This window comes from Setaria italica, chromosome VII (assembly GCF_000263155.2).
Source record: "Setaria italica strain Yugu1 chromosome VII, Setaria_italica_v2.0, whole genome shotgun sequence".
Classification (NCBI taxonomy): Eukaryota; Viridiplantae; Streptophyta; class Magnoliopsida; order Poales; family Poaceae; genus Setaria; species Setaria italica.
In genome coordinates, this window is record NC_028456.1 from 19,505,386 (window position 1) to 19,528,861 (window position 23,476).

Consider the following 23,476-nt stretch of genomic DNA (forward strand, 5'->3'; position numbering starts at 1 on the left):
AAAAATGTTACTGCTGATGGCTGTTAAAGAGTCAAATCCTTACTGGTGCCCGCCCGTGTTGGATATTTTGTGATCTCGGCATAACAACCGAGAGAACAAACCTTTTCGCATACATATTTCCACCATCGTATATGTGAGTAGGACTCAGGTGCTGTGATCGGCAAGCACACCTAACACATAACCTTCTAGGACTCTTCCACAGTGCTATATATATGAATTGGAAGGTGCCCCGTGCATCAATCTAATCTCGTCATTAGGCTAAACACCAATCAATTAGGGCACTAAAGGGATTGGAAGCATGAGATCCATCTACTGCAGGAAGCTGATTTTCACCAATCAAGAACTCCTCTAACCAATAATATATTCTTCCCTCACTCAGCGTATAGCCCTCCACCTGCAAGACGACAATGCTGCTACCTGCGGTGCGCGCACCCACCCTCTACTCACAAGATGCTGCAGCCACCGTGTCCTTGCTTACACTGCGCGTGCCCTTCTCCTGCAAGCCGTCGGCGAGGGACTTATCCATGCATAGGCAGACATGCAGCAGGGACATGCCTCACACTTAGAAAGGAGCTCCGTTGGCCTCACAGGCCTCGCACGTAGAAGTGAGCTCTAGGCACGGATAGCGAGAATGGCAAGTGAACTCAATCACAGTGGACGAATTGGAGGATCCCCATGGTCGGATCAGGATCAAATGTCGGGCGCATCAGAGGTTGCCCCCATCTCACTCGTGGCCGAATCCTAACTGGCACTGTCGGAGGCTCCTGCACTCGCACGGAGAGGTGTTGAAGTAGGTGTTGGCATTGTGGACTGCTGTGACGGTAGCGCAACAAACCACGGAGGATACGATGCGTGATGGGGGAAGAGGAAAGGCGACCATCGATTTTTTGTGGGGCAATTTTTTTATTTGGGTGTAGGTCCTACCTCAAGGGCTAATGTTAGTCTTAAGCATAGTAGAGGCAACCTTAGTCTGCAATGGGACCCACCCATAAGACTGAACCGACATTATACTCTCCTAATGCCCTTAATGATTTTGCATCTAGAAATGCATGAAGGATTTTTTTTTTGTGAAGCACTAAAGCATTATTGTAGATGGAGTATGTCATGATGTTTGGTTCTTATTTGTGGTAATCATACTAATTTCATTTTGCCACTATTTTAGTTTGTAGTATCGATATTGTTTCTCAAGAATACATTTTATTAGCACTACTATCTCCTTTTTGGTGTTACAAATGAAAAATAAACATTTAGGCTGAAGGTCCAATAGTTTTTAATTTTCTCAAGGCCCTCGAAACCATAGAGTCATCCCTGTGGATGCATTAATTGATTGCTACCTTGTTCGATGTGACAATATATAGCTTAATAAAAAAACCAAAACAATAGATTCAAATTCTGGCACACAAATTTGGTAGAGGTTAGTTACTACCTATTATCTTATTATACAAAACTGAGATGCATTAATTATTTTTAATTCCATAAATTTAGAAATACAACTATGTATCTATTTAGGCTAGTTACTTGCATCAATTCTCATTCAAAAGTTGGGAATGTATTAAGAATTTCCTAGTTCCTTAAATTCAAATACAATTATGCTATCTTTTTATACAATCAAAATGGATCAAGATGTTCCATAAGGAAGAATTTTCCTCTATATATTTCAGAGTGCTAGGAAGCATAGAACTTCAAACCACATTTAGTTGCTCTGAAGTCTATGGTTTCCCTCTAATAGTTCAATTGAAGAATACATATAGATACATCATAGGGAGCCATTGCGGCAACCTTGTGTTTTTGTCGTCAATCTTGTCAGTACTTCTTTTTGGGTGCCTACCTTTTCCTTGTAAGTACACATCATCATGTTGTCTTCATGTCAACCTTTATATGTGTATGCATGCATTAACTACTGATGTACTAATGAAAATTATATTCCAATAGGTAGTCTTGCACTCTCTAAGGTCAGGGATACAAGAACCTACCAAAATAATCTAACCAATAAAAATTCAAATGCTTTTGTGCTAAAAAACACATTGGTAGCTAAGATCAATGTCACATTGCACTTCTGTCTCAAGTATCCCTACGGGGAGTTTATGTGCCATTGCTGTGAGATCCAAAAGCTGGAGCATATTTGCCATGCAACAAGGGATGCTTGTTTGGACGCTTGCCCCACATGCAACCTTGTTTGCCCCCCGTAGCCACAACTTCAAACCACTAATGGAGAGAACAATTATTAATGTAATGGTGTGCAATATATATAATCATTAAATATTCTCCTAGCATGTCTTCAGTTTGTCTGCAGCTATTTTTTTATTCATGTCATATGTTGATCTACTCTGTCACAGTTGTACCAAGAGAACGTCCCTACTACGACACAAGGGAGAAAGGTCTCCCTTAGAGGGTGCCTTCTTGGAGTCCACAAGTAGTGCTTTATTGGCAGACAGCTCATGGGCAGCCGCCACCTGGTCTGCCTCATTGTCTTAGTCATAGAAGTCTTCACATCACCATGCAAGAAGAGGACTCCGTTGGGAGTTGGCATCTTTGGGATGAGGTAGGTGTGGTTAGGGATCACCAAGAACATGGTGAGCATTGGCTTGCCGAAGATGGCGTGGCAGGACGTCTTGAAGTTGGCCACCTCGAATGTGAGGTGCTCGATGCGGTAGTTGTCTTGTGTCCTGAATGTGACATGGAGTGTGACTCTCCTAACCGAGTATGATCCCTTATAGGGATGATACCGAAGAAGGGTGGTCACGGGGCACCAATTTGGTGAGGTCGTACTGCATGCACTCTAGGGTCTTGGTGAAGATGATGTTGAGGCCATTGCCTCTGTTGATCTTAGTGAGAAGAACTCTACAGACACTAGGCCCAAAGGTTGAGTATGTGGATCCAGTAATCAGCCTAGGAAAAGACTATAGCCATTTCTAACTAGTGGAGGTACTGGACAAGGGTGGTGGAGACCATGTTGATCTCTCAGCTGTGGAGCTTCTTCTTTGGGCAACATTCGAAAGCACTCGGGCCTCCGATTATGATGTGTACTTCCCACTCTAGGAGCTGGCCAAGTCTTTGTTGGCCTGACTTGGAGGCTACCTGTCGCACCAGTCATGTTTATTGCAATCGTCACAGCCGTGCAGTCGTCATCGAGCTCGTATTTACAGTGGGGCCTCTTGTTTGGTGCTTTGTTGCTTGCGTGGCGACTTCTTTCTTTCAGGGTGGAGCATTCCTTGAGTGTGGCTTTGCATCCTTGTGCCACGGGTAGGACCTATTAAGCATGACGTCCAATTACTTTTGGAAGAAAGTCGAACTTGATTTCCCAAGCTCAGCGGCAGCCTCTGTGTTGTCAGCCACCTCATTACCCACGAGAAACTGGAGATCCTATATAACTTCTGAAATTTTTTTCTTCCCCAACTTCCATAATTGGATATTCATGCAACGACTAAGATCGTGGGTGGGTGCATGTGCATATCAGGTTTTCTGAGCAAGTGGGCGCAGATGTGGAGAGTACAATGGACAGGTGTTTAGCACCAGGTTGGAGGAAGCGGAAGAGAATCTCTTCGAGTTTTGAACTTCAAATGCGATTTTCTCTTAAACCGTAAATTTGTTTCAAAATTCGTTTGAACCACTATGTTATATGAATTTAATAGAATAAATTGGGATCCAATATGTTATTTTAAAAATTTTATTTCTACACTTCAACATTTCAATATACTAGTTCAACATTCTTAACATGTCATTTCAACATTGTTAATGTACTAGTTCAACATTTTTCTAAAAATATTGAATTAATTTTTCATAGTGTTAAATCAGTTTCTTTGAAATGTTGGCTTAGTTTGACAAAAATGTTGAATCTATTGTTACTAGTATCATAGGAGAAAAACTTAAGGTTGCGTTTGGATGTAGATATTCAGGCTTGGAATTCGGAATTGTATTGACACCTCCGAATGCCGGCTGTTTGGATGTCGTGGAATTCGAAATTGGAAATGAAGCTCAATACCAACTTGTATTCATCCCACCTTCATCCCCTCACCCTCAATGCTGAGCCCGAACCCTCTGTATTCGCTGGTATTGTCTTCTTCCCTTCCCCGCATCTCTCTCGCGCGCCCTTCCTCCTGTGTGAGCTGCGCCTTCGCTCTCCCCTCTCCCTCCCTCCACCGGTGACTTGCGCTGCCCTCTCCTCCCTCCGCTGATGAGGCGAGCTGAGCCTCCCTCCCCCTCCCTCCGTCCGCAGGCCGCACCCTCCGCCTCCCTCCCTCCGCCGGTGACTCACGCCACCCTCTCCTCCCTCTACTAGTAAGGCGAGCTGCGCCGCCCTTCCCCTCCCTCAGTGTGCAAGCCATGCTGCCCTGTGCCTCCCTCCCTCCGCCGGCGAGCCACGCCATCCGTCTATTCCATGGACGGGGGATCTGGATGGCTTGGAGGAGCTCCGGGGCAGGAAGTTCAAGCACGGCTGCGGCAAAGAGGAGCGTCACGGCGAGGCTTCTCTATCTCCCACCTCTCTCCCATGCGGCCATGCCTGGGGCGGCAACAGGTGCTCAACTCCTAGCGCCAGCAGCGTGCCGCTCCCCTTTGCCGCTGAGCTAGGGGCCGTGTTGCTTCCTTCCGCCACCAGACCGGGCGCTCCTCCCTCCAATGGATGCGTCGTTCCCCTCTCTTCATTGGCGGCGGCATTGAGTTTGACCGAGTAGAGGCTCCTCGGCGGTGAAGGACGAGTGGCGCATCGAGCTTGACCGGGCTGTTGGACGGTGGAGAGAGGATAGATGACCAAATTCCAATTGCTTCCTTTTGCACATCCAAACGTGAAATTGAATTTCACTGCTTCTTACGATTTCAAAAAAGGAAATGCAATAGCCATCCAAACAATAGAATTGGAATTCTAGCCATTTCAATACTATGGTTGAATTGGTATTGGATCCAATTCAATGCCAAAATCTCCAATATCAACATCCAAACGCACCCTAAATGAAATCTTAATACAAAAATAATCAAATCACCATGCATGACTAACGTGAGTGGATGAGCCCTGTGCTGATGCCGAATTGAGCGTAGCTCAACTATAAGGCTCCTTATGGTGGAACCTGCCACCGGAGTTCGAGTACTTGCCTCGACAACTCGCATTTTTCTAAATTTATTTCATGATTTAACCGGCGCAATTCTTTCAGTGGTAGGTGATATGCCCCTCGACACTGAGGCGTCAGTGGTGACTTTGTTAATCTCGAGGATTTGCCGGATCAGTCTTTTGAAGGTGCTCATAGGGGTAGGGTTGCATATGTGTGTTCGTAGAGGTGAGTGTGTATACGTGTATATATCTGCATCTGTACGGTGTGATTCGAAAAAAAGGCCCTGTGTTGATGATTGGCGGCTTGCTTTCGCATATACACCGCTGCGTTCCGTGGGCTGATGTTGGGTTTTATTGGTATTTATAGTTATATTCCTTATACAACTTGGGGAAGCTATATAGAGCCCCCGAGAAACATCCTGAAATAGAGGTTCTCAATATAGAAAAGGGGAAACAAGGAGAGAGGCTTGCCAGATTGTTGGCCCATGATACAGTATGCATAAGTAAAACCTGAACGGGCTGGATTATCCGGGTTTGATAGTGCAACATAGTAGGCATAACTTTGGCCCATCCTAAATCTACTTTGTACATGAGAGTTGACACCACCTACGAGCCCAATCAAAGTTGGAAGGTAGGCATCCATTGCTGCTGCTGCTGCTTCTTCTTTTTCTCCCCTATTTTTTCCATTTCTTTTTTTTTTTTTGGTTCTCACTTGGCCGCCTTTTGTACTTGAGCATCACAGTCAATGTAGAGCCCAAGAATCTAAGATCATTGTGTTTCATGTCTTAATGCTATTGGTACCTTGCTGTGAATCTTCCTTTTGCCTCGCTAGCACTTCTATGCATAAACGCATCGACCCCTAGTACATTTCTTAATGAAAAAGTGTGATTTATAAACATGACCTATTGGGTCGTGTGAATTAAAATCATGATCCTTCAAGAGTTACTACCTTCCATTTTTTAACATCTTGGTACCAACATTCAAATTACATTTTTTGATGCCTCTGAATTGCAAGACCGGAACAAGGTTCATCGGAAAATATACAAAGGACAAAATTGTGACTTCAAGAACTAGACGATCATATAGTGCGTGGAGCATTTTCGTTCACTTCCCTTAGCCGGCGATCATGTTGTGCTTGCGCAAAAGGAAAGTTGGTGAGTGGATTCGAGAGGGAATATGAGATGATGGAGAACGTGCCTAGTAGTGCGAGGTAGCTGGTGCGGGGAACGAATGGACACGGATCCGACGTCGCATCAAAGGCCAGAACCGACCGAAACTGAGTGCACTAGCGTAGTACGATCGAAGGACAATGACAATGAACAACATGTCCAGTTGACGGTGTGGTTCGTCCTGTCGTTCGTTGACATGCCCTTTTCCTCTTCGATAATACAACTGGCATAGCCGCCTAACTATTTCAGAGCCAGATTCAGCAAGTTCATGCAGATGGAGGCCTGGAGCCCTTCATCGGCCATTCGGCACAACGCACTTGATGATTCTGAAGGTTACCAAACGGTCGAAAAGAAAACGAAATGTTGCAGAATATAACCACAAGCACCATCTGCATATCCCGATCACCAACGGATGCATACATCTTTCATGCTTTTCAACGGTACAAAGGGAGACCACATTCTACTCGACCATACTAGTTAGTTTCAGAGCCTAAAGAGCAAAAGGGTACCAAGTGTCGTTCCTTTTGTGAATTGTGATCCTTAAGAATACATGCAACACCATTCTCTGAATCTCTGAATCTTTGTGTAGCGTGAACTTGTGCCTTGTGATCTGTACGAATACCATGCAAGACCATTATTCGAGAGAGATTTATATGGCAAACAGTACAAATTTTACTTCAGTCCCAAATTTTATCTGGGGGTTAGTGGCTTTGTGCCCATCGTTGAGAAATATATTGTTTAATTGCCCTTTGTTGACGATGCACAAGCTCACGGTACACAAAGGCATTTGTGCTATCTATCCACTCTGTTCTCGACTCAATGCAAGATAGTGGCCTTGAAGATGGCGATTAGCCCATGCCCCGTCAGCGCCACGTTCCCCACGTTTGCCAGAGCTGTTAAATTACTGTAAAATCACAAGCCAAAAAGGAGCACAAAAGCAAACACCAAGTGAAAAATGCATCCGCCTGCTTGCTGGTGACTTGCGTGTTCCACGCCCCAGGCAGCAAAACCAAACCAGGTGGTGGTGCAGGTTTCTGGCATTTCCTAGTAAAATATGACGACCCCCTCCGCCTCCAATTGTCTGATCTCCAGGGGGGGATTAAAAGTGATCGTCGCTGAATTCAGAGAAAACATATGGCCCCAAAGCCCTGACCTTCCGCTTCCAGCGCCTAAATTTTTTTTTTTAAAAAAAAACAGCACAGGCCCGGCACGCGCTGCACTCCGGCCACCGGCGCCGCATTATAAATAGCACCCCCTCGCCTCTGCTTCCGGGCACCCCCCCATCAATTCTCTTCTTGTTCTTGCTAGTTGCTACGCCTGTGTGATTAGGGGAGAGCTAGCAATGAGGGCGCTCGGAAGGGTTGCTTGGGCGTGGCTGCTGCTCCTGCAGCTCGCCGGCGCGTCCCATGTCGTCTACGAGAACCTCCTCGAGGTGGAGGAGGCGGCGGCGGCGGCCGTGCCGCCCTCCATTATCGACCCCCTGCTGAGGACCGGGTACCACTTCCAGCCCCGCAAGAACTGGATCAATGGTAATGTTAAACCTGCTCGCTTGCTGCCTTGGTCGAGGTTGAACATCCAAAAATTTTCGAAGTTTGACGGCCCACCAAACCAGTTTAGGCTTTAGGACACTGTATTTGCACAAAAGGAACCGATAGCGAGTAATGTTCCGTTGTTCTTCTGTCACTGAGACACAATGGAACAAGTCATGCAGGTTATTAACTAGACAGTTTTTCTTAAGATGATACGTGAACTTCCCCTGAAGTAAGAGGATAAACCTTCTTCAGGGTTTTGACTTATCACCTGTAGGCTTATGTCAGGGGAAGCTCAATATATCACCCTTGACAGGTTTATGCACAGACAGAACATTGATTTGACTGTGAGCTCAGGCATGCTTGTCAGTTGTCACAACAGAAATCAGGACCTGTACACTTGACGGTTAACCCATCAACACAACTAAAACCTCAAATTTTGTTCATGCTCATAATACTAGAGTATGCCAGTGCTGTCTACCAGTCTCTGGCAGGAACCGCTGTTAACTGAAGAAGTTTTCAGTGCTGCCTACCTGTACACTTGGCAGGAACCATGCATTTACCAGTCTATGTAGGTTGCTAGCTCTACTTTTGTTGCTTTTCTGTTCTCGGATTTAATAGTGGCTGTTGCCAAGGTTAGGCTCTAACTCGATTTTCTAATCATCTCGGTGGGCTGGTGTGCGCTCTGACTGCATCCGCGACGAAACTTTTGGAACGCCACAGATCCCAACGGTACGTCGCTTTCCTTCCCTTTAAACTTTCTGTCACAAATCTCTGCCGTTTGAAGTTGTTATATTTCTGCTAGATTTATGTATATGTCTTCGCAACTTGCAAATTCATTTGCTGTTTTGCACGGCAGAGTACGGTGTTGCCCTTTTCTGAAACGACGAAATAGGATCACATCACATTTAGTATTCAACTGGTAGGCAAATCGAGCTCCGCATGTAGGCACTAGGCAAGCATACCTGTTGACCATGGTCACAAAGATAGAGATGAACAAAATTTAGTTTCCTCAAAAAATGGCAGCATGAATAATTGTTTGCTGGCTCCATAATAGTAATATGTTAATCGGTGTTCCTAATCTTAACAGCTGGAAATAAAACTTATACACTTATCTAGTGACGTCAAATTTTGTATTTTATTTTCCTCATAATTAAGGAGAAAATTGGATTTGATATCTCTGCAGCTCCACTGTACTACAAGGGGTGGTACCATCTCTTCTATCAGTACAACCCCAAGGGCGCCGTGTGGGGCAACATCGTGTGGGCGCACTCGGTGTCGCGTGACCTCATCAACTGGATGGCACTGAAGCCGGCGATCGAGCCCAGCATCGCGTCCGACAAGTACGGCTGCTGGTCGGGCTCGGCGACCATGCTCCCCGACGGCACGCCGACGATCATGTACACGGGCGTCAACCGCCCCGACGTCAACTACCAGGTCCAGAACGTGGCCTACCCGCGGAACAAGTCGGACCCGCTGCTCCGGGAGTGGGACAAGCCCTCGCACAACCCCATCATCGTGCCCAAGGCCGGCATCAACGCGACGCAGTTCCGCGACCCCACCACCGCGTGGCGCGCCGGCGGCCACTGGCGGCTGCTCATCGGCAGCGTGACGGGCCCCGCCCACGGCGTGGCGTACGTGTACCGGAGCCGCGACTTCAAGCGGTGGACGCGGGTGGAGCGGCCGCTGCACTCGGCGGCGACGGGGATGTGGGAGTGCCCGGACTTTTACCCCGTCGAGGCCGCCGGCCGCCGCGAGGGGCTGGACACGTCGGTGTCCGGCCGGCGGGCGAGGAAGTACGTGCTGAAGAACAGCCTCGACCTGCGGCGGTACGACTACTACACCGTCGGCACGTACGACCGGAGGGCCGAGCGGTACGTGCCCGACGACCCCGCCGGCGACGAGCGCCACCTGCGGTACGACTACGGCAACTTCTACGCGTCCAAGACGTTCTACGACCCGGCGAAGCGGCGCCGGATCCTCTGGGGCTGGGCCAACGAGTCCGACACCTCCGCCGACGACGTCGCCAAGGGCTGGGCTGGGATTCAGGTTGGTTTACATGCGTTCTTCCATGGCTAGATGTCGATCAATCATGCATGGCGTCATGCATTTTCGGTGCTCCATATCAGGCGATTCCAAGGACGGTGTGGCTGGACCCCAGCGGGAAGCAGCTGCTGCAGTGGCCGATCGAGGAGGTCGAGGCGCTCAGAGGCAAGTCGGTCACTGTCAAGGACAGGGTGATCAAGCCAGGACAGCACGTCGAGGTCACCGGGCTACAAACTGCACAGGTCTGTCATGCTTACAACTTGCAGTCCTTTTCACTTGGCAGTCCATGCATGTACGTTTTGCCTGCCGATGGATAGATATATTTTTCCAAAGAACCAAAAGGAATAACAGCACTACTGGCATCAACCCTGATCTGCGAATCGCAGCACGATGTCATCCTGGCTCACAATCCCTTATCTACTGCCAGTGCTTAGAACGCACAAGCCGATCGTGCCCAGCGTGCAGCCCCGCGCGGCCACTAGCTGCCCTCGCCCGTCGCCTTTCCTACGTGCCATCTACGTCGCCCACCCATTTTTCACCGCACCTTTTGCCGTCATCACCACTCACCTTCATGGCACTATCACAAGTACCAGGAGCTAGTCCTTTACCTTTAGAATCCTTTTCTTCTCCAGTTGCGATGTGATGATGAGTTAGGAACTAACCTCGGCGTGCGCGCACTTTGTGCGCTCTTGCTGTGCAGGCTGACGTGGAGGTGACCTTCGAGGTGTCGAGCCTGGCGGGCGCCGAGTCGCTGGACCCAGAGCTTGCCGGCGACGCGCAGCGGCTGTGCGGTGCCAGGGGTGCCGCCGTGGAGGGTGGCGTCGGGCCGTTCGGGCTGTGGGTGCTCGCCTCCGCCGACCGGCAGGAGAGGACCGCCGTGTTCTTCAGGTTGTTCAGGCCCGCGCGCGGCGGCGACAAGCCCGTCGTGCTCATGTGCACCGACCCCACTAAGTAAGTGCGCGCGCGCACTGGCATCGATCGATGACACGTTGGCATGTAGTCAGCCACGAGTTTTTCGTGTGCTCACCTTCTAACGCACTTGACTAGTTGACTGCACTGACTTGGGTTTCCGTTTTGTTTTTTCTTGGGCAGGTCGTCTCTGAACCCAAACCTGTACCAGCCGACGTTTGCAGGTTTTGTTGATACAGACATTTCAGATGGGAAGATCTCTCTGAGAAGCCTGGTATGCACACAGTTAAACGAAGTTTCAGAAGCTTAGACAATTTTGTTTCCTTAACTAATTAGGTGTTTATTTGGACGCTTAATTATTTTCTCTGCAGATCGACCGGTCGGTTGTGGAGAGCTTTGGAGCCGGGGGCAAGACCTGCATCCTCTCGCGGGTCTACCCGTCGCTCGCCACCGGCAAGAACGCTCGCCTCTACGTGTTCAACGGCGGGAAGGCGGACGTCAAGGTGTCCCGTCTGACGGCGTGGGAGATGAAGAAGCCACTCATGAATGGCGCCTGAAGTATTACAAGCATGCGAGCTCCCATGGTGTCTCGTCCACATTTGGCGTGTCTTTCCTTTTCATTTCAGGTGTTTCCACGTTTCCATTGATTGTTAGGGATAATGGACCGTGCTCCTTAATTTGTACAATGGCTTGTGCTGTGCTTTAATCTATGAGTACGATTTCACTCACAGAAAAATGAGTATGATTGTGTATGAAGGTGCCAATTCATATGCCACTAGCTACGAATAAGAAACATTTATACATGTTCTGGGTGCGCATTGACGATAAACCGGTGCTAGTTTAATTTGTAAGCTGGTCTCTCAGTACAGGTTGTCAATTACTGATGAAGGACTGTGCTATCTTATACTGTGGGCCTTTTCAAACAAGATAAAACAAAAATTGTCAATGGTCTCATGCTAAATGACCAAAATATGGTATCATTTTCGTCCTTGATTCTTTTACCAAGTTGTGGCTCCTTTGTCAGTTGCACCTATCATCGCCAAAAACTTCCTGCTCCATAAAATTCATAACCTCGCATGGCTTCAATTACCAGATAGAACATTATGCTTATAGGTTAAACTAAGCATCCTAGGTAGGTCAAAATAAAGCCTCATCCTGATAGCATTTCCCCATTCTCTATTCAGCTGCAGTGGTGCACAATGCAGTAGTACTTCCTCCCATGTCCATTATTCTTCACACAAGTGCAGCCTAGGTAGGTAAAAGCCTCATCCTGATAGCATTTGACCTTTTTTTTCTCAGTAGCATGAAACACTAGTATATATTCCTTCATTTGAGCCACCAATTCGTATACATTCTTCCTCCCAAAGTAAAAGTATCATACAGCTTTCTGGGTGGACTAACAAGTTACATCAGGGATTGCACTTGCGCTACCTTTCCTCGGAAGACAAAAGGAGATAAACTTAGAGCGGTTATTAGGCCAACAGGGCATCGGAAAAGTTGATCAGGGTAAGATATAAAGATAAGCCTAGTGCACATATATTTAAAGGCGTAGCAGCCATGTTACATTACGAGGAAAACGCACTTGTACAATGTCTCTGTACACACTTGGCAATGTCCAGTTTGTCTCCACGAGTGCCACCGGATCATATACAACATAAAATGGAAAGGTGCTCCCTAGTTCTAAAAAGATGTTGTTTATGTGTGCCGTCAAATTTTAGAATTTTTTATACAAAATCATTAAAATTTGTCATGTGGAACTAGCCACTACTACAAAACTGATTTGTAAGAACCTCTTTTAGCCACCCACTCTGACTGAAGACCTGTTGAAATGCATGATATCCACATGCACAAACTAAACTACTACCTCCGTCCCAAATTACTATTCGTTTACATCACTTTTGCCATGTATCTAGATATAAGTATATATGTAGGTGCATGTTAAAATGTGTGTATATAGAAAAAACAAAACGAATAGTAATTTAGGATGGAGAGAGTACATGTGAAAAAACAATTTTTACAGTTAGTTCACTTCAGGAACCACATGTACTAATATCTTTTACAGGCGGTTCCTTAATGCGCTTAAGTAACTATCTAGATGTATACCACAAGTAGTTAGTATAAGGACCGGACTAGTCTATATATTTTCCCGAACCTGAAATTGATACATATTTTATTCTCTCCAGATTTCAACACATTTTCAATACTATATCCAAACACCATTTCATCACAAATTACAAAGATAGACTTTTAGGACAAAGCTAGTACTAACTAACTTCTTCACGTTAATTGACCTTAATGATGTTGGAAGCAACTTTTTGTAACATGAGCATAAATGATGTTGGATAAGTACGTGTTCAAGGGGAAGTGCAATGAAATAGGACTATAAGGCTTCATGTGGATACTTATACCTTCAAAATAGGTACTTAAGAACCCATAACAGGATCAGCCTAAGAAAGCCCATGTACAGGTTGAAAGTTTAGTCATAATACCTAGAATGAAATGCACTGAGATTGGAAAACGTACCAACGGAGAATGCACTCTGTTAGAGTTGTACACAATAAAAAAAATCAATGAAGTTTTCCCGCAAAAAAAAATCAATGAAGTTGAGAGGCATCTGACTGCATTGTTTTTGTGTTTTCTTATTCTTGTTTTAGCATGGTAACCTGATTTACATGTAACAGGCATGGCAATGGCATATTGTTCTAGAAAAAAAAATAGTCCCATCCTCAGCCTCGGCTGCATGAGAAGGTGCTGCGAAAGAAAAGTTAGGTCGAATGTAGAGACAACATAGCGATAGAGAACGTGCATAGTGGGCGGAGGTAGAGCTCGAAAAGGAATGGAAACGGAAATCGCACTCAAATGTTAGAACCCGAACTGAGAGCAAAGGACAACGAACAAGAGGCCTAGTTGAGTTGAGACTTGACAGAAAGTTTCTCGTTGTGTTGACACTTGACAGTGCTTTTTCCTTTTCGAGGACACATTGCCAAGATTCCAGCGAGTTGCCATGTGCCCACGCACGTAGATGAAGGCTGTGCTATCATTGTGCTGCGCATAAGCTTATTACTGATGCCGACGGGTACTAAACTAAAGGGAAAAAGCGAAGGTGCATAAGCATATATATTCCGCAACCATTAGGGAACATTAACGGTTTTCAGTGGTATAAATAAAAACATATATATTACCTCTGAATATAAAACACCATTGACTATTTTTTTCATTTAACTATTCATCTTTAAAAATATTTATACAACATGATAAAAGTACTTTTTAATGATAGATGTAATGATAATCATTTTACTTTATTTAGCTAATTCATTAAATAAATATTATTTATCAAACTTTGAGAAAAATTAGATCGTGTCATATATTTAAGAACAACTATTTGAAGACAGAGATAGTACTTTACATAAACACCATTCTACTCTATTATATGACATAGTGTGTCAACCCGCACGAAGAAAATGCTACGCGAACCTCAACCGGTTTCAATAAGATACTGATGTCAGCTAGGAGGTAAAGAAAAAACCTCGGCCAAGATGCGTAATTTTTTTTTCTGCAAAACACAAGATAGACGCAAATGCCCACATATGCACACGCACGCTCACTTTTATGAATACATGTAACACTATCCCTATAAGCATCTCCAAGTGACTGAACTAACAGGTCTTGAGATTAAAGAAGTCACCACGGGCATCTGATGGGCATATCACCTACCACTGAAAGACTAGAATCGTTAATTCCTGAAATAAGTCTAGAAAAATACAAGCACATATGCCAGATCGAGGACTCGAACTTGAGTTGGCAGGGTTCATTACAAGAAATCTCTAAAACCTTAAGTTGATGGAAAAAGATTAGCAGTTCAATTATACTTCAGCATTCCCGCTCAAGCATAGGCGTTGTCAGGCCTTAGACGTGAATAATAAGAGCGGGCAACAATTTTTTTTTTTGTTAAACTTCACTTCTAGGAATGATATTGCATTTGTCTCTAATACCAATTTAGCTGCATGTATCAATTAGTTAATTATTACACCTGTAATCCTAAGTTGATAGTTGATAGAAAAAATGAGCAATTTACTTATATTTCAACAGAAATATCTTGTGTGCTCTCCTTTTATGGTGTCCATGTTAATCCTTACAAGATATAATAGAAAAATAGAAAACCTAAAGGACATATTTTAGTAAGCTTCTTCAGCAAAAAATCATGTACTAGCCAATACACTAAAACACTTTGCATATCCTTGGAAGACGGGTCAGTCTAACTGAGTACCTTTATACTCAAGGTAGTGGCGAAGCTAGAGTAAATTAGTGGGGGATGCATTTGCCTTGTGGGTGCATAGTGTTGAGCTAAGGAGGGTACATGTATGGTGAAAATTTAAGCATAATCACTATTTTTGTAAAATTTAGGGGTGCATTAGCACCCACTAATCATAGTGTAGCTTCACCCCTAACTCAAAGTATCTTTAACTTGTGGCAGAAGATTCCACTGAAGCCAGGTGAAGAGGTGCTTATGATGAACAAGAACATATTGTTGAGTCCAATATATTCTTGCAAATACGTTCTTGATTATTGTATAATTAAAGTTTTACAACAATATTGTTCCCGACTAAGTTTGTTTCGAAAACCTCTTAGACTGGTTTGACCAACACTTTAAGGGGGTGTTTGGCAACACACACCTAAACTTTAGTACCTGTCACATCGGATGTTTGGATACTAATTAGAAGTATTAAATATAGTCTAATTACAAAACTAATTGCACAGATGGAGTCTAATTCGCGAGACGAATCTATTAAGCCTAATTAGTCCATGATTTGATAATGTGGTGCTACAGTAACCATTTTCTAATGATGGATTAATTAGGCTTAATAGATTCGTCTCGTGAATTAGTATAGGGGTTCTGCAGTTAGTTTTATAATTAGCTCATATTTAGTCCTTCTAATTAGCGTCCGAACATCCGATGTGACCCTCCTAAAGTTTAGTATCTCGTATCCAAACAACCCCTAAGTTTCTTATGGTTTGTAATAAATTGTATCTCTATAAATCATTTATGTAAAAAATTTGATGTATATTGTGAGTTTCTCTTCGCAAAAGCAGTCCTGAATGCATGGTTAAGATGACAGTTCTAACGTGGATGATTCGGGATTGTCCCGATGACACCTCATGAATTGCCAAATTTACATTGTTTCAAGAGCGTTGGCAATAGTTACCGATGCGGTGGTGATTAGGGGCACCGGCACTTGAGCCGTTTTAAATGTAGGAGTACAACTTGATGGACAACTATTTATTGTTCAAAAGCATAGATGGTTATTGTTACACGTATGTGCTAAAAGCAATGGTAGGAATGTAGTTTAAGTGCTGAAGCTATAAAAAAAAAAGTAACTCAGTGGACATGACTAACTAACAGGTACTTCCTCGTTCCACATTACAAGGCATTTCAACTTCTTGGAGAGTCAAAGCATCTCAAGTTTGACCAAATTTATACAATAAAATACTAACATTCATGATACCTAATAGGTACCATTAGTTTCTTCATTAAATATATTTTCATAATATATCTATTCCGTGCCATAAACTTTTGTGATCTTCTTTATAATTTTAGTCGAACATAAATTGGTTTGACTTTTTAAGAAAGTTAGAATAACTTATAACTTATAATTTTCTATTTTCTTATGTCCTCGGAAGTTACTCGGCGCCACGTTCCCCACGTTTAACAGGGCAGGTAAGTGTCGAAATCAAGTGCTAAAATTACCGCGCGCCATCAGAAGAGATCACACTATTACAGAACATAAACCAAGGGAAAATTTTCTTCTGATTAGGTGCGGGTGAACTACGATTTTCCACACACGCCGAAAGCAAATAAAACAAACCAGGTTTCACATCGTAAAGAAAAAAAATGCAGCCTGATAGAGTCGTGAACATTTCGACAAAATCTGCAGATTTTCCAGCAACCCCTTGTCAGATACGACGACCTGCTGCTCTCCGCGGAAAAAAATTCCAAGAGGACGGTGCCCAAACTTCTGTTCGTGAGAATCCACCCTGGATGTGCGACGCGTGGCTACTGCTGCCATCCGATGCACATGCTCGTGAGGCTCGACAGGCTCGGCTTGCATACCTTGGCTCACAGGCTCCAGGCTTCGATACAGCCAAGCGAGGATCCTGGAACCTGCCGCCGCCATCGTCCCCTCATCCACTGCTGCAGCTCGTCTGCCGGAGCCCCTAGCGTCCGCGGCCGCAGCTCCCTTGGACGGCCTCCTCCGAGATCTCGTCATCCCCGCACGCGGCCTCGATCTCGGCGTGGAGCCTCTCCTAGACCGCCATGATCCACTGCAGAGCCGTCGAGGTGGTGCGGGTCCCAACGTTGAGGAACTCAGAGCAGAGCGTTACGATCTCGTCGTCGGTGAGCGGGCGGTTGCGCTCCTCAGGGACAAGCAACCTGATGTCGAGTGCCGGAACGTGGTCTCGTTCGCCGGCGCCGCCTTGCCTTCCTGCATGAGCCGCTGCTTGTACTCCCGCGGCGCGTTGATCAGCGGCATGAAGAGCTCCTTCTGGTGCCGCCTTAGGGCGCGTCCAGTCTCGAGGTGCCCGCGGAAAACGTGCTTGGTGACGGACGGGAGGAAGAAGAAGAGCCCATCTGTCTGGGGCTGGATATGTACGTGAGCCAGGCGTGCTCGGCGTCCTCCATGGTGTGCACCACCGGCTCGTCGAGCCTCTCGCTGAAGCACATGATCACGAGGAGGCAGAACACCGTGTACTGGAACGCGTCCATGACGTTGCCGGGCGCGTCACCCGACTCCCGCAGCTTCTCCATGAGGACGCAGCGCACCCAGGCGCGCGCCGGAGCAAACTGCCTGACGCGCGACGGGTGGAGCGCCTCGCCGACGAGGTTGCGCCGCAGGAGGCTCCAGATGGGCCCGTAATCGGTGCGGGTGATGATGCTGTCGCTCACGCTGAGGAGCACGTTCAGCGTGCCTGACGTCCAAGGGAGCTGCGGCCGCGGACGCTAGGGCTCTGGCAGACGAGCTGCAGCGGATGAGGGGACGTAGGCGATGGCCGCGGCGGCGGTGGGTTCCCAGGACCCTCGCTCGGCTGGCTCGAAGCCTGGAGCCTGTGAGCCAAGGTATGCAAGCCGAGCCTGTCGAGCCTCACGAGCAGGTGCATCGGATGGCAGCAGTAGCCACGCGTCGCACATCTAGTGGGTCCTCGTGGACAGAAGTTCGGGGACCGTTCCATGGAATTATTTTCCGCCCTCCGCGGGCGAAAACGACGTTGCTGAATTCAGAAAAAGCATAAGTTCCAGGCCACAATCACGGGATTTCGAGCGCTTAAAAAAACACAGCGCACGCCTGCCACGCCTCGCACGCTGGCCATGAGGCCATCAGCTAGCTGCACAGTATAAATAGCACGCCTTGTCCTCTGCTTCCGACCATCCTTCTTCGTCAGTTCTCTACTTGTTCTTCTTGCTAATACTCCTCTGTGGGGCTCTGTGGCGCCTAAGCGAGAGCAATGAGAGCGCTTGGAAGAGTTGTGTGGGCATGGCTGCTGCTCCTGCAGTTAGCCGGGGCATCCCACGTTGTCTACGAGAACCTCCTCGAGGTGGAGGCGGCGGCCGTGCCGCCGTCCATCGTCGACCCCGAGCTGAGGACGGGGTACCATTTCCAGCCCCCCAAGAACTGGATCAATGGTAATGAAAAAGCCCTAAACCCTACCTACTGACATGCTCAGGTAGGTGGTGCGTATACGAGCAAGCAATGCGTGTTGGCAACTTACTCCTGGCCTTCAGGCCTTGTGAGTGGCAACTTGTTGCTGGAGTGCTGGGGCGAGTGAATGCGCTGCAGCTCCAGTCAAGTTGCCGCATAGGAAAATTCGTGTCCGCTCGACTGTTCATACGGTGCACTGGTTTTAATAACCACACCATTCATACGGTGCACTGGTTTTAATAACCACGCCACCAGCTGACCATCAGCTAGCTTCCTTTGCTAGAGTCCTGAGCTTCTGATTACACGTCAAACACCGCGTATTTCTGGAGTTCTCCAGTTCTTGCTTGCTCGTGCAAGTATAAATACCGGCCTCCACCCTCCCTTCTTCCTCTGCCCACCCTTCACTTTTGTACTGGTGCGCGTGAGGAAGAGCAATGGGAGCGCACGGAAGGGATGCTTCTTGGGCATGCCTGGGGGTGGCGCTGCTGCTGGTGCAGCTCGCCGGGGCGTCGCATGTCGTCTACGAGAGCCACCTCGAGACGGAGGCGGCCGTGCCACCGTCCATCGTCGACCCCCGGCTGAGGACCGGGTACCACTTCCAGCCTCCCAAGAACTGGATCAATGGTAAAGCAAACCTCACAAACTTGCTGTGTTATTGTGTTATTGGACGAGGTAGTAAAAGGTGCAGCTTAATTTTGATTGCGTCTAGGGCACTCTAAAGGCTGAAGGAGCCAACAGTTCAGAAGTCTAGCTAGTGTTCTTCTTGTGCTGCATAGATAAGTCAGAGACAAGGTCATGCAGACTAACAAGCCAGTTTTTTTTTAGGATGATATATTGAACAATCTCCTGAAATGATCACTTGGAGCCCGAATTAGTAAACTTGATATGACTGGTAGCTCAGACATGCTTGTCACAGCAGAAAATCACGCGCTGACAGTGCTGCTGTACGCTGGTTAACCCATCAACTCAACTCTCTATCAGAAATCACGTACAGCACCCTCGAGAGTATCAGACACTTGGTTTGCTTTTACGAATTTAACAATGGTTCTCGTTCCAAGGTTTGGCTCTAACTCGATTTTCTAATCTTCTCGGTGGGCTGCTTCTCTGCGATCCGATTGCGTCGGCGCCGGAACTTTTTGCAACACCAGATCCCAACGGTACGTCGTTGTACCACCCTTTAAATTTCCTCCCGTCATCACGCATCTGATAGATTATTTTAGTATATTTATAAATGCCCTGCGTGCAACTTGCAAATTCATTTCCCGGCAGAAAACAGTGACGCCTTTTATGACAAAATTTCACCACATGCATTTAGCATGCAAAATGGCACACGCTGGGCCTCCACATGTACGTAGCCATGCTTGTCGACCATGGTCGTTGGCTCCAAGCCTCCGACAGTGTCCACCAATCAACAAAAGGCACAATTTGTATAATGTCCTAAAGTTCGAAACAAGCATCATATTGAATGTTTTTTTTTCCTCTGAGGTTCTAAAAGATTTTTTGGTTGAATGAAACTACAGCTCCGATGTACTACAAAGGCTGGTACCATTTCTTCTACCAGTACAACCCCAAGGGCGCCGTGTGGGGCAACATCGTGTGGGCGCACTCGGTGTCGCGGGACCTCATCAACTGGGTGGCCCTGGAGACGGCGATCGAGCCCAGCATCCCGTCCGACCAGTACGGCTGCTGGTCCGGCTCGGCGACGATCCTGCCCGACGGCACGCCGGTGATCATGTACACAGGCATCGACCGCCCCAACATCAACTACCAGGTCCAGAACATCGCCTACCCGAGGAACAAGTCCGACCCGCTGCTCCGGGAGTGGGTGAAACCTGCGCACAACCCCATCATCGTGCCCGAGGGCGGCATCAACGCGACGCAGTTCCGGGACCCGACCACCGCGTGGCGCGACGACGACGACGGGCGGTGGCGGTTGCTGATCGGCAGCGTGGCCGCCGGGGGCGCCCGCGGCGTGGCGTACGTGTACCGGAGCCGCGACTTCCGGCGGTGGGCGCGGGTGCGGCGGCCGCTGCACTCGGCGGCGACGGGGATGTGGGAGTGCCCGGACTTCTACCCGGTCGAGAGGGACGGGCGGCGCGTGGGGCTCGAGACGTCCGTGTCCGGCCGGCGGGTGAAGCACGTGCTGAAGAACAGCCTCGACCTGCGCCGGTACGACTACTACACCGTCGGCGCGTACGACCGGAGGGCGGAGCGGTACGTGCCGGACGACCCCGCCGGCGACGAGCGCCGGCTGCGGTACGACTACGGCAACTTCTACGCGTCCAAGACGTTCTACGACCCGGCGAAGCGGCGGCGCATCCTCTGGGGCTGGGCCAACGAGTCCGACACCGCCGCCGCCGACGTCGCCAAAGGGTGGGCTGGGATTCAGGTACAACGACGACTGCCGATATCTACTACGTGCACGATGCATGTCGCCATATTAGCCCCTATTAAAATCACAATTCACAAAGATCTCGACGTAATAGAGTTCTTTCTGTTGTTGCTAAACTTTGTGCGCGTGTGACGTGGATGATATCTCAGGCGATCCCAAGGACGGTGTGGCTGGACCCCAGCGGGAAGCAGCTGCTGCAGTGGCCGATCGAGGAGGTCGAGGCGCTCAGAGGCAAGTCGGTCACTGTCAAGGACAGGGTGATCAAGCCAGGACAGCGCGTCGAGGTCATCGGGCTACAAACTGCACAGGTTTGGCGTGCTTGTTAGGGAGTATTTGGCTAAGGGGCTAAAAGTTTAGCCTTATTACATCGGATATTTAGATACTAATTAGAGTATTAAATATACTTTAATTATAAAACTAATTACATAGATGGAGTCTAATTCGTGAGACGAATCTATTAAGCCTAATTAGTCCATGATTTGATAATGTGGTGCTACAGTAACCATTTGCTAATGATGGATTAATTAGACTTAATAGATTCGTCCCGCGAATTAGCCTAGAGGTTCTGCAATTAGTTTTATAATTAATTCATATTTAGTCTTCCTACTTAGTATCCGAACATTGAGGGTTAAATTTTAGCCACCGGTATCATACAGCTTGCGCATTTTCTAACGATTGAAAAAAAGAACAGCAGTAGTGCAGTACAATAGCAGTATAATGCCATCAATGCCGTCCTGCAAAACTGCTCCCCTGATCCGCACCCAGCGCGATGTTATCCTGGCCCGCTATCTTATCCGGCGCCAGTACTCTGCACGCACAAGTTGATCCTGCCCAGTGCCCAGTTGCCCAGCATGCTGTCCGTGCAGTACGGCAGCGCCCCCACTAGCCCCTCTGCCACGCCACCCGTGTCGCCTCCTCTAGTCCTCTTCCTGCCTTCTCCGCGCCTTTCGCCCTCGCCCGCCGTCATCCGCGCATACTTGCACGTGTTCTCTCTGGTCCCCGGGTGCGTCGCGACCTGGGCTGCGAACAGCGAAACCAACCAAACTAAACTTGGGCGTGCACGCGCTCCGGTTAATTCGGCTGCAGGCTGACGTGGAGGTGAGCTTCGAGGTGTCGAGCCTGGCGGGCGCCGAGCCGCTGGACCCGGCGCTCGCCGGCGACGCGCAGCGGCTGTGCGGCGCCAGGGGCGCGGCCGTGGAGGGCGGCGTGGGGCCGTTCGGGCTGTGGGTGCTCGCGTCCGCCGACATGCAGGAGAGGACCGCGGTGTTCTTCAGGGTGTTCAAGGCCGCCGGCAAAGACAAGCCCGTCGTGCTCATGTGCACCGACCCAACCAAGTAAGTGCGCGCCCCGCGCCGGCGTCGATCGATCTCTCCCGGCCGGGTTGGTCTCAACCCTTGATTGCACTGACTCTGGTTTCTTTTCCTTTTATCCCTCTCGGACAGGTCATCTCTGAACCCGAATCTATACAAGCCGACGTTTGCAGGTTTTGTTGACACAGACATCTCAAATGGGAAGATTTCTCTGAGAAGCTTGGTACGCACATAGTAGTACTCTAAGTAAACAAGTTTCATGTAACAAGTCGGCGGTTCATTTTTTCTCAGCCGTGTGACTGCATTTTCTTTCTGCAGATCGACCGGTCGGTTGTGGAGAGCTTCGGAGCCGGGGGCAAGACGTGCATCCTCTCCAGGGTCTACCCGTCGCTCGCCATCGGCAACAACGCCCGCCTCTACGTGTTCAACAACGGGAAGGCAGATGTCAGGGTGTCGCGTCTGACGGCGTGGCAGATGAAGAAGCCACTCATGAATGGCGCCTGACAAGAGCTTCCATTGTGTCGATCTGGTTCACAAATTGGGAAGTGTTCCACACAATTTCCGTGTAGAATGGCTCCTTCGTACTAGAATAGTACAATACTACAATTGTTTCGACTGAAACTTTTCAAGAAAAAAACACAATGATTTCGATTGTGTTTTTATTAGGGTATGGAAAGTGCAGATTTGTATGCATTCCACTACGAACAACAATAAATATTCACATATTTGCGTGATGGTTGTTGGAATGTGATCTCGATTAATCATGGGGTAATAATTAAGTTTAAATCCAAGATTAATTAATGATAGTCACCATCCAATTTATTTTAAGTTACTCCCTCCCTTAGGTCGTTTTGACTTTCTAGGTTCATAGATATTATTATGCACCTAGACGTACGATATATCTAGATGCATAATAATATTTATGAATATAAAAAAACTAAAACGACCTGTAATGTGAAACAGAGAAAACCACCTACAATGTGGAACAGAGAAAATAGTTGCAATAGTCGGCTGCAACCCTAACATACTGGGAGAGAGGCAGCTACAATGATCAAATGATAAGCTAACACAAACTCATGGATCTGCCACCGCCACTGGAGCAACAACGGCACTTCCAACTTCCAAGCATGAATCAAGAGAAAGAATAAAACAAAGAGGTAACCCTAGAATACAGAACAACATCGAGATCAAAGCATCAACCCTAGGGAACGACAGGTCCCGCTACGGATCATTTTGAACCAATGCCAAAAAAGTTGCTTACAAATTCAACAGATGTGATACAGATTTAGGAAGATTAGCCCGTGCATCATCACAATGAGTATTGCATATCAAAATGTCAGATATAGTGTTCGAGATATTACGCAAAGATTACCGGCTAGTAAG

General features: G+C 47.5%; 2 protein-coding genes across 3 annotated transcripts; both read left to right on the forward strand.

Annotated features, from left to right (window-relative positions):
* The first annotated feature begins 7,501 nt into the window (after nt 1–7,501).
* On the forward strand, nt 7,502–11,548 carry LOC101768057 (beta-fructofuranosidase, insoluble isoenzyme 2). Its single transcript, XM_004975517.2, has 7 exons — nt 7,502–7,742; nt 8,466–8,474; nt 8,929–9,791; nt 9,872–10,030; nt 10,489–10,739; nt 10,881–10,971; nt 11,069–11,548. Exons 1-7 carry the CDS (start codon nt 7,556–7,558, stop codon nt 11,252–11,254), a joined length of 1,746 nt encoding a protein of 581 aa, XP_004975574.1. The 5' UTR covers nt 7,502–7,555; the 3' UTR covers nt 11,255–11,548.
* Nucleotides 11,549–18,137: 6,589 nt separating this feature from the next.
* Nucleotides 18,138–22,827, forward strand: LOC101768458 (beta-fructofuranosidase, insoluble isoenzyme 2). 2 transcript variants are annotated; one of them, XM_004975518.2, is made up of 7 exons: nt 18,138–18,375; nt 19,540–19,548; nt 19,912–20,780; nt 20,933–21,091; nt 21,870–22,117; nt 22,226–22,316; nt 22,412–22,827. In XM_004975518.2, exons 1-7 carry the CDS (start codon nt 18,198–18,200, stop codon nt 22,595–22,597), a joined length of 1,740 nt encoding a protein of 579 aa, XP_004975575.1. In that variant the 5' UTR covers nt 18,138–18,197; the 3' UTR covers nt 22,598–22,827. The 2 variants fall into 2 exon arrangements, with proteins under 2 accessions (XP_004975575.1, XP_012703003.1); XM_012847549.2 differs by lacking the exon at nt 18,138–18,375 and adding an exon at nt 18,409–19,015.
* Nucleotides 22,828–23,476: the final 649 nt, after the last annotated feature.

Excerpts from the sequence above, each read along its gene's own strand:
- LOC101768057 (XM_004975517.2), top strand. The coding sequence starts at position 7,556 with ATGAGGGCGCTCGGAAGGGTTGCTTGGGCGTGGCTGCTGCTCCTGCAG. Across the intron at positions 10,031-10,488 it reads CCGGGCTACAAACTGCACAG|GCTGACGTGGAGGTGACCTT; the intron begins GTCTGTCATGCT and ends CTTGCTGTGCAG. Across the intron at positions 10,972-11,068 it reads AGATCTCTCTGAGAAGCCTG|ATCGACCGGTCGGTTGTGGA; the intron begins GTATGCACACAG and ends TTTTCTCTGCAG.
- LOC101768458 (XM_012847549.2), top strand. The coding sequence starts at position 18,826 with ATGGGAGCGCACGGAAGGGATGCTTCTTGGGCATGCCTGGGGGTGGCG. Across the intron at positions 20,781-20,932 it reads AAGGGTGGGCTGGGATTCAG|GCGATCCCAAGGACGGTGTG; the intron begins GTACAACGACGA and ends ATGATATCTCAG. Across the intron at positions 21,092-21,869 it reads TCGGGCTACAAACTGCACAG|GCTGACGTGGAGGTGAGCTT; the intron begins GTTTGGCGTGCT and ends ATTCGGCTGCAG.